At 42.4% G+C, this 10,306-nt stretch overlaps 1 protein-coding gene across 4 annotated transcripts in view; it reads left to right on the forward strand.

Moving 5' to 3' along the window:
* Positions 1–9,808, forward strand: part of Pik3r1 (phosphoinositide-3-kinase regulatory subunit 1) — an 83,882-nt gene extending 74,074 nt beyond the window's left edge. For 3 of the 4 annotated variants that reach the window (XM_076916274.1, XM_034523314.2, XM_034523313.2), the window contains 9 exons: positions 370–472; positions 1,279–1,377; positions 1,612–1,792; positions 2,009–2,134; positions 3,044–3,186; positions 3,371–3,547; positions 3,638–3,706; positions 4,213–4,383; positions 5,644–9,480. In XM_076916274.1, coding sequence (XP_076772389.1) covers positions 370–472; positions 1,279–1,377; positions 1,612–1,792; positions 2,009–2,134; positions 3,044–3,186; positions 3,371–3,547; positions 3,638–3,706; positions 4,213–4,383; positions 5,644–5,833 — 1,259 coding nt within the window. In that variant the 3' untranslated portion in view covers positions 5,834–9,480. Of the gene's footprint in view, positions 1–369; positions 473–1,278; positions 1,378–1,611; positions 1,793–2,008; positions 2,135–3,043; positions 3,187–3,370; positions 3,548–3,637; positions 3,707–4,212; positions 4,384–5,643 lie in introns of all 4 variants that reach the window. The other variant, XM_034523312.2, reaches the window with a different exon arrangement.
* Positions 9,809–10,306: the final 498 nt, after the last annotated feature.

Here is a 10,306-nt window from a genome sequence, read left to right on the forward strand (position 1 = left end):
ATTTTGAGATTTCTTTCAAACACAAGTATCTTCCATGGTACATGAAATTATGAATTCCTGGTATCCATTCCCCCACCCCCTCTCTCCACTTCCCCCCATTGTAAACATCCTTTATTAAATTCAATTGCCTTTTATCTGAAAATAGAATTGGATTTTTATACGTTTTAATTAAAATAGAATTATACCACTCTCCCCACTTTCTTTTTTCTCTTTCTTTCTTTCTTTCTTTTTTTTTTTTTTTTTTTTTTTTTGCTGTTTTTGTAATGAAAAGATGCACACATAATTTTAAATGTACACTTGGAGTTTGGATTGTAAATAACCTTTTTTTTTTTTTTTTTTTTTTTTTTTGTCTCCTCCTCTTCCCCGCAGCACTGCCCCCTAAACCACCCAAGCCCACTACTGTAGCCAACAACAGCATGAACAACAATATGTCCTTGCAGGATGCTGAATGGTACTGGGGAGATATCTCAAGGTAAGACCACAGAGCTCCTCGCTCTCACCAGCTGCAGGGAGGTTTCGAGTAAGAACAGAAAGCACCAGCTTGCTCAGTTCCATTTTTAGGATGTCCTCCAACATAAGCATGAAGCATAGTTGGTTCTCTTCCAAAGACGACAAGAAAAGTCACTGAGCACTGGAGCACTGTGGGTGCTGGGTGGCACAGGACATTGAATACCCAGGAAGCTTCCCTATTGCCAGAGATGCCAGGGACGCTCGGGGTAACAGGGCACTGCCTGCTTTCTCTCTAATGGGCAGGGCTTCAGGAATAAAGGGCTTTGCTCCTTCAGCTCTTAGAATGCTTAGTGAGGAAGCTACCAGAACCTTTTTTGTGGATCCTGATTTTCTGTGCTGATTTGTCAGAAATGGGTTTAAAAAAAAAAAAAAACAACACAACTTTTGTATTTACAATAGTGTAAATGGTTGTATATATATATAAGTGTATGTATTGTACACTTGTTTTCAATGGGATGAATTTGTAATGCTTTTGTATAAGCAAAGAAGGAAGTATTAGTGACCTTTGAAAATGTATACAATACTGCCATGTAAATCTACAAAGGAAGCAGAATTTAAAGATATGGAACCTGTGGGTTTTCTGCTTAGTGTCTGTTAAGGATGTATCCCAGTGGTAAAGCAATTCCCAGCGCAGGAGGGGGGAAAGTGTGTGTGTGTGTGTGTGTGTGTGTGTGTGTGTGTGTGTGTGTGTATGTGTGTGTGTCTTTGAAAGTGTGTGGTTATGCAAAGTTGAAAAGTAAGTATGGTCTTACACTGTGTTCATTGTAGGGAAGAAGTGAATGAAAAACTCCGAGATACTGCTGATGGGACCTTTTTGGTACGAGACGCATCTACTAAAATGCATGGCGACTATACTCTTACACTAAGGTGAGTCAGGAGGTCAGCTGTAATTGCAGTGTCTCAGTTGTCATGAAAACATTCCTTCATTAGATTGCTTTTTTTCCTCCTTAAATTAGCATATAAAGTAATGGGTTTCATTATAGGATTTTTCAAACACACTTGATTCATCGCTCTCTTCCACTGCCTCCTCCCTCTCCCCTGAGAGCCCTCCTTCTGCATCAGAAAACGTTAATAATCATTATTTTTGTATTGTATTTACAGGAAAGGAGGAAATAACAAATTAATCAAAATCTTTCACCGAGATGGAAAATATGGCTTCTCTGATCCATTAACCTTCAACTCTGTGGTTGAATTAATAAACCACTACCGGAATGAGTCTTTAGCGCAGTACAATCCCAAGCTGGATGTGAAGTTACTCTATCCAGTGTCTAAATACCAGCAGGTAATTCACACAGAGCTCCTCAGACTGCAGTAACACGGGGCCAAGAGACTCTCCAACATAGAAAATGATTGGAAGTTGGGTTTTGACAAACTTACGCTGACCAGAATTTTATAATGGCTAAATCAGATACCACATTGAATATGTTATTAAGGATTGTTATTTGAATAAATACCTTATCAACTAAATTCTCTTTTCCCTGCTTGTATATTCTTCCAGGATCAAGTTGTCAAAGAAGATAATATTGAAGCTGTTGGGAAAAAATTACATGAATATAATACTCAATTTCAAGAAAAAAGTCGGGAATATGATAGATTATATGAGGAATACACCCGTACATCCCAGGTGAGTTTAAGATATTTTGGACTAACACAAGTTATATTCAAAAGAATTAAGTGTCTCTGACCCTTTTCAACGTAACCCCTGCTTATAAAGTCCTACATTAGGCTTGCTTCTAACTGGCAGGGTTATTATGACCTTTCAGTTGATGCAATGTAATTCCTGCCTGGATACTTCTACCTAGACTGGACATTGATAATAACTGCTAATGTCAGTTTGTCCAAGCTCTGGAATGGAAAGTTCAGATCCATCTCTCCTGCTGTGAGAAGTAGCCATGTTGATTAGTAGAGAAAGCAGCATGGATGCCATAAAATAAAATGGCTTTTAAAAGCCTGACCAGCTTGTACTTACATACTTAGGAATGCATGCTGCATGCACACACGCACGCACGCACAACATAAATTTGCAGGAGCAAGGAGGGGAATATGGGAGGGTGAAAGAGAAGGAGTAAAATGATGCAATTATAATCTCAGAAGAATAAAACATAACTTTAAAAAGTAAAAGTAGACAGAAAATTCTCCACAAGGAACATGTTTCTTAATCATTTGACAAGTTTATAAATCCATGACCAGCCCTGCTAACAGCGTACACCGCTGACCTTGCCTATGTCCTGCTCCTGTAGGCTAAGCCATACCATACTGCTGTTTGTGTAGCATTGACGTTGTATCAGGCTCAAGCCATTTAGAGGTGATTTGGAGTCGATGAGAAAATTGCTCCGGCTCTGTGTGGCCATTACATCACTTTAGTAAGGGACGTAAGCATCTGGCTGTTAGTGGCCAAGAGGGCTCTGGTGCCCATGGGTGACTGTGCTGACTAGCAGCTCATTCGCCTTGCATCACTAGCCAGCTCGTCTCTTACAGTGAAGAAGTCGTATTCCGAAAGCGATGACATTGCCTTATGAAACTTGTGTTGCAGGAAATTCAAATGAAAAGAACGGCTATTGAAGCATTTAATGAAACCATAAAAATATTTGAAGAACAGTGCCAAACCCAGGAGCGGTACAGCAAAGAGTACATAGAGAAGTTTAAACGCGAAGGCAACGAGAAAGAAATTCAAAGGTAGATGAACCATGAGAGGCTCCCATTTTCCTTGTGACAAAAAGTAGCAAAAATTGTGTAAGCCTGGTCACACTGAAGATCTCGCTTCCTGTAACTTGAGCAACTTTCAAGTGACATAAACGAAGTTCTGGGGATCTTGCTCGGCATATGTAGGTATTCACTGACCTGTCTCTCCTGCCTGCAGGATTATGCATAATCATGACAAGCTGAAGTCTCGTATCAGTGAGATCATTGACAGTAGGAGGAGACTGGAGGAAGACTTGAAGAAGCAGGCCGCCGAGTATCGAGAGATCGACAAACGCATGAACAGTATTAAGCCGGACCTCATTCAGCTGAGAAAGACAAGAGACCAATACTTGATGTAAGTGCTGAAAACAGAGCCAGAAGACATGACAGTAGCTAAATTCAAGGAGGGGTTCTCAGTGTCCTTAATTTGCAAAAACTCTTTCAGGTGGCTGACGCAGAAAGGTGTTCGGCAGAAGAAGTTGAACGAGTGGCTGGGAAACGAGAACACGGAAGAGTAAGTAGCTGCTGACCACAGGGGACTCTGGGACACATCCCACGCAAAAATGTAGAAACTCAGTGGCAGGATCCAGAGCTTTACAAAGAGAGACTTGAGTCCAGGAAGATTGGGTTTTTGGTTTTGTTTGTTTTTTTAACCCCCAGTTGTGTAAATTGACCCTTTGTGTCCATAATGATGTCTCTGAACATCAGAAAAATCTCCACATATTTTTGGAACAATGAGAGAAAACCAACAATTATGTTTAGTATATTTTGAAGGTTAGGTTTGAATTATTTTTCTAACTGGCAGCCTTCTTAATATTGTCCCTGCCCTCTGCCCAGGTATCTAAGGGTGACTGTGGTCTTGCAAGTGGAGCTAGTAGTAACTTTCTGCTAACCATTCACCATGGGGGTTGATGACAAAGCCAAAGAGAGAGGACAGAGAGAGGCTGAGTCATGTGATCCGGCTCCGGGGCAGGAGGAGCTCGTAACTCTGAGTCACACACCTTCCCTCTGCCCATGCAGCCAATACTCACTGGTAGAAGATGATGAGGATTTGCCCCACCACGATGAGAAGACGTGGAATGTCGGGAGCAGCAACCGAAACAAAGCTGAGAACCTCCTGCGAGGGAAGCGAGATGGTACTTTCCTTGTCCGGGAGAGCAGTAAGCAGGGCTGCTACGCCTGCTCTGTAGTGTAAGTAGTTCAAGACAACTCCCTAGTGATGTTTCAGTCATCTATCTATTCATCGGCGATTAGAATTTCAAAATGTTCTAACCTTAGCATATCGCATGGTTAGGCTAGCCAGATGAATCTGTTAAGAACACCTAACAGAGACACCTGCTGCCATTTAATGGGACAGCTGGGACAAGTGAATTAATTCCTAGATGTCTTTAGGTTTTTTTTTTGTTTTTTTTTTTTTGTTTTTTTTTGTCTTAAATATAAACAGAAATGGCTGTACCTGCTCACTGTCTGTGCCCCTCTAAAAGTCAATATAGTTAGAATACATGGTCATGTTTTGTCAGAACATTACCTGAAATAGATAAAGCACTCCTTTAGGGACGACCTGAACAAGGGCCAAGACTCCATTATGATCATTCAGAGATACACCCAGAAGTAGGCACGTTTCTATCTTGTAGTCTGGATTCTTTTTACTTCTTAATACTATGGAGGAGTACTTTGAAGAGTAAGACCAGAAGGCAGAACATGGTGTCTGCAATCCTAGCACTCAGAGGCGTAGGCCAGAGGACGCTGAGCAATTGAGGTCAGCATAGGCTGCAACATGGAGACCCCAAGTCAACTGAAAGAACAATGCAAGGAAGGTTGGGAGTGACTACCGTCATAGGGATGGAAAAATAACTATCCTCTTATATGGAAAGACACTAAAAGAACCTTCTATGACCTACCACTGCTTCACTTAAGAACTATCTATCCCTTTAAGAAACACAGAGCTTTTGAGTTAGGATGAGAGAATAGGAGAATGCAGAATAAATGCCAAGATGGAGTCTTAACATCTCAAGGAGAGCCTAAGAGAGACCTGTTGATTAGAACTGGAGGGAGGGAAGCTAGCCTGTGGTCTCATGGAGACAGCAATAACAGTACCTGAGCGGTTGGAAGCCGCCATTTGTCACATGCTTGCTACATAGCACATCCCCACATCTCGCACGCACTCCTGTCTCAGAGGAACCCTACTCCATGCGTACATGTTAAACCTCTCCTTGAATTAAACCATTTAGCAGTCCAGTGAAGCGGGATCAGATGGTTAGTCCTGGTGTGTGTCACTTACCCAGTACAAAGGGCACTAATAGTTAACTGGGGCTTTGGTTCCCCTGAGGGAAGCAGACCCATTCACTGTGCCCCTCCGAGAGGATGGCTCTGTTAAAAATACCCTGCAGCATTCTAGATTGTCTGAGACCAGCTCAGGAGACTTTTCTTTTGTTCCCTTCCCCTTTCCAGGGTCGATGGTGAAGTCAAGCATTGCGTCATCAACAAGACTGCCACCGGCTATGGCTTTGCCGAGCCCTACAACCTGTACAGCTCTCTGAAGGAGCTGGTGCTACATTACCAACACACCTCCCTCGTGCAGCACAATGACTCCCTCAATGTCACACTAGCATACCCAGTATATGCACAACAGAGGCGATGAAGCGCTGCCCTCGGATCCAGTTCCTCACCTTCAAGCCACCCAAGGCCTCTGGGAAGCAAAGGGCTCCTCTCCAGCCCGACCTGTGAACTGAGCTGCAGAAATGAAGCCGGCTGTCTGCACGTGGGACTAGAGCTTTCTTGGACAAAAAGAAGTCGGGGAAGACACACAGCCTAGGGCTGTTGGATGACCAGACGTTTCTAACCTTATCCTCTTTCTTTTCTTAATTTAAAGCCACAACCCACAGAGAAAAAGAAATGCAAAAAATCTCTCCGTGCAGGGACAAAGAGGCCTTTAACCATGGTGCTTGTTAACGCTTTCTGAAGCTTTACCAGCTACAAGTTGGGACTTTGGAGACCAGAAGGTAGACAGGGCCGAAGAGCCTGTGCCTGGGGCCGCTTGGTCCAGCCTGGGTGTCGCTGGGTGTGGTGAACCCAGACACATCACACTGTGGATTATTTTCCTTTTTAAAGAACGAACGATATGTATCAGAGAGCCACGTCTGCTCACACAGGACACTTTGAGAACGTCGATGCAGTATGTTCGGAGGAAAAAAAAAAACACCAGAAAACGTTTTGTTTAAACTTGTCAAATCAACAACCAACAACCCACCAACAGAAAAGGGAGTGTGGACAAGGGGACTTACAATGACATTCAGTATATAAAATATGTACATAATACTGGGTGACTAACTATCAAATAGATGGATTTGTATCAATACCAAATAGCTTCTGCTTTGTTTTGCTGAAGGCTAAATGTGCAGCGCTATGCAATTCTTGATTTTTATTTTGTTGTTACCAGTTTCAAATACACCTTCAGAATAAGCTTCCCTCACCCCAGTTTTTGTTGCTTGAAAATATTGTCCCTGATTTTTGTTAATATTTGTTTTTGTTATTACTTTTTTTTTTTTTTTAAAGAAATGTACAGGATGCCAGAGAAGAAAATGGCTTAAGAATTAAAACTATGAAATATTTTACAGTTTTTCTTGTACAGAATACTTGGCTGTTAGCCCAAGGTTAAAAAGTTCATAACAGGTTTTTTTTTTTTTTTTTTGGACTAAATGTTGGGCAGGGCCCTGATAAGCTTCAAAGCTGCTTTATTCAATAAAAAAGAAAAAGAAAATGATATATGATATGACAAAGTATTGCTGAGTCCAACAGTATTAAGACTCTTGAAATACGGTACCTGGCGATGTTTGTTTCCTAGTGAATTGTGAACTTCTTGAATCTGGAGGGAGGGGGAGGCGGTCATGGATTGTAACAGGCGGGTAAGGAGAGTGGGGAGTGAGGTGGTGTGCACTTTCTTGGGATTCCAGAGAAGGGAAGGAGTGAGGCTGTTTGTCTCCCATCTTTCCCCATCTGAGTTTGGTAGTCATTACCAGTTAACAGCAGCTCCAGACCCTACTGTATGTAACTCCAACCCAGCGCAGCCGGTCAGCATCTCAGTTTTCCTAAAGGGAGTGCTGAGTCTGTTCTGTGGGGTTCCTGGAACGAGCCCCTTTTCCTTGCTGTAACACACTGGTCTCAAGGTTGAATCCCTGCATTTAGAAAATGTGTTCTTTTCTCTCGGTAGCATTAGATTGGTCATGGCAGCCAGGCAACCAACCATTCATTTCCGCAAAAGCATGGTCTGGAAAGCAATACTTCTAGTCAGATGCTTGTTATTTCCCTTGCTGTCTGTTCAGTTCAGTTTAGACAGGAAGGCAAGTAGACCCAAGTGGGTGGTCGCCGTGCTTTGTGGAGACTGTAAAATGCAAAGGACAGGTCTTCTCATTAGCATAATTGTGCATGCTGTATATACATCACAGTGCAGAAAGGGGGCAGTTGGTGACATCCCCACCTCAGTGTACATGTGCAAAAGCTGGTGTGTTCATGGGGAATTGTCACATGCTGGATGAGTAGAGGTTGATGGTAGTCACCATCACAGCCCAGGTAGATTCACGAGCCATCTGCAGTTTCTCTTTCTCCATGTCGGATGCACCTACAGCTCTGTATCTCTTTCCTTCATAGACTAAGGTGAAGGTATTTGAGGGGTCTTGTGATGTTCTTGTTTCAATCTTGGTATTGGCAGCCCGGTGGCTGGGTTAACAGTCTGTAGAATGTATTCTTTTTCTTCCTATGAAGCCACTACTCATCCTCAAAAGTAAAAGTCAGTCAGCCAGGCTGTCAGCCGGCAAACTTGACCCGACCACCTCCAATTGTTTCCCTGGCTTTACTCCAGGCTGTGCAACGTCCAGCATTCTGCCATGCCACGTACGACTGAAGAGTTAGTACTTGTTTGTAAGCTAGGTTTGTGGTTGGATTTTGCTTTCTTTCCTTTCCCCTTTTTCTTTTTGTAGCACATCATGTATGTTATCAAATACAAATAACTTTAATTTTAAAAATGGATCTGAGATTCCTTTGTTACAAGTTCTGTTGAAGTGTTTTTTTTTTTTTTCCTTCAACACTCTCTGCAAGATGACTTGCAATTTAGGCAGTTGCCTCAATTTCTCATCTCACCGACGTGAGTACAACAGAGTTTTCATTTGTCAGAAGGCAGGGCTCATTGAGTTATATCACACCTGTCCTGCTGAATGCATTTTTGGTGACAGGTTAGTATGCTCACCAACTCCGTCCTTAGAGAAGTTTGACCATTAAGCTTCTGTGGATTCCATCCAGGCCATCTTCTGCTAGCATCGAGTGACTCATGAGTGCAGGCAGCTATGGCACGGCTGAGATGTGAGCACCCCCACATCAGGTTTTCTCACCAACTGTCACATCCTAGAGATAGCTAGACACTAAGCTGCTGAGAGGCTGAGCTAGACTATAGAAGTGGGAGGGTTGGGACCTGGTGTTCCACACCAGAGTGATCATAACCACGTGATAAGGCAGCAAGATTATTTCACATTTGACAACTTCACGGCCCTGGCTATATGTATATATGTATAATGTGCATGGACTGTTTCAGTACACCTCTCAGCCACGCAGATCCACAGTCGAGTTCAAGTACATAACAAGCAGATGTCCAGTACAGGTCTTGTATGTGTGTGTGTGTGTGTGTGTGTGTGTGTGTGTGTGTGTGTGTGTGTTTCTTTGCTCTAGCTTTGTTTTGTTATAAAGGTAAAAACTGTTGGCAAGTGAAGTGAGAAGTCCATCATTTGACATTTCCCTGTTTTTAGAAGCTGCTCCCTCTCAGGGAGCAGGTCTGGATGACTTGCTTACCTGACGGATCCCTGTTTTCAGTGTTGTCAAGTCAGAGTGTGTTTCTGTGAGCTGTCATTGTGGAGAGCCAATGCTTTGTCATATATCTGGTTATGAACTATAACTTGTTTGGGACGTTCTACTGATGTTCTTTATTGGGAGAAAGTTCCTGCTGGTTTTCCCAGCTGTGCTTTCGCAATGCATGGTATCCAAGTCGGGTGGACAGTGGGCTTTGTTGTCTGTTGGAATTTAGGGTCATTTAAGAAAGGGGCAGTTAAAAAGCACAATGCCTCACATGGAACAAAGTTCCAAAATGCCAATTTTTTCTATTTTTTACAACAATCTATAGCTATATAAAATAACTAGTCCTAGGAGTAGGGAGGGGGTCGAATTGGCTCAATTGGAAAGACTCTCCTACTTCACACTGAACTTGTCACCATGAGATAGCATTGGCTGCCCAGGATGCTGCTATTTAAGGGGGGAAAAAAGCAAAACAAACGAAAAAAAAAAAAAAAAAACCCTCATTTATATGTGTGTATTTTTTAAAGCTACACTCTGTTCAATGTTTTTACAAATCTGTTTATATGACATTGACAAACTAAAGTTGGTCTTTTGACGAGAGGGAGGATGTCATGGTCGGTTGTCATTTTGCCTTTACAAGGTAACTGGGGTGGGGGGGAGGGAGTGCGCCTCCTTGACATTTTGTTCAAGTTATTCAGTGAAGCTATGTATTGTTTTCAGTTGCTTAATGCATTGTATTAGGTCCTCAAACAGAATAAAGGTTGTTTTGAAACTTAAACGTTTCCATTTGAAGTTTTTAGTTTTCACCAGAGACGCTTCTAAACTTCCCACCGACCTATTTGTTTCACTCCTCTGACTCCGGTCAGTTGAATGTGCTCAGTGTTATTTATATAGCATCTTAATGTGTTGGTGGTAGAAAATAAATACCTCTAGGCAATTTCATTTCAAGGCATGTTGCTATTCAAAAAGCCTCATTCGCCTCCATCTTCCCTGTCTGTCCTCCACCCAGCCTTGACAGTTATCTACTAGAACTTTTGAGTTTTTGATGGCTTCTGGTTTTGTCTCTTGTACACTGGATTATTTAAATTCATGGTACAAGAACAGGATGCAATGATGTGACCCGAGGATATAAACAGGGCCATTTAGTCCCCAAATACCAGTGCGCATTGCATTACCCAGTCAAGAAGCAGCGCTTACTATGAAATTCATTCCCCACCGACATTTCCTGCTGGTTGAACCCATGACCAACGGTACTATGTATGTATGATGTGTGTAG

Source organism: Arvicanthis niloticus, chromosome 19 (genome assembly GCF_011762505.2).
Source record: "Arvicanthis niloticus isolate mArvNil1 chromosome 19, mArvNil1.pat.X, whole genome shotgun sequence".
In the NCBI taxonomy this organism is placed as follows: domain Eukaryota; kingdom Metazoa; phylum Chordata; class Mammalia; order Rodentia; family Muridae; genus Arvicanthis; species Arvicanthis niloticus.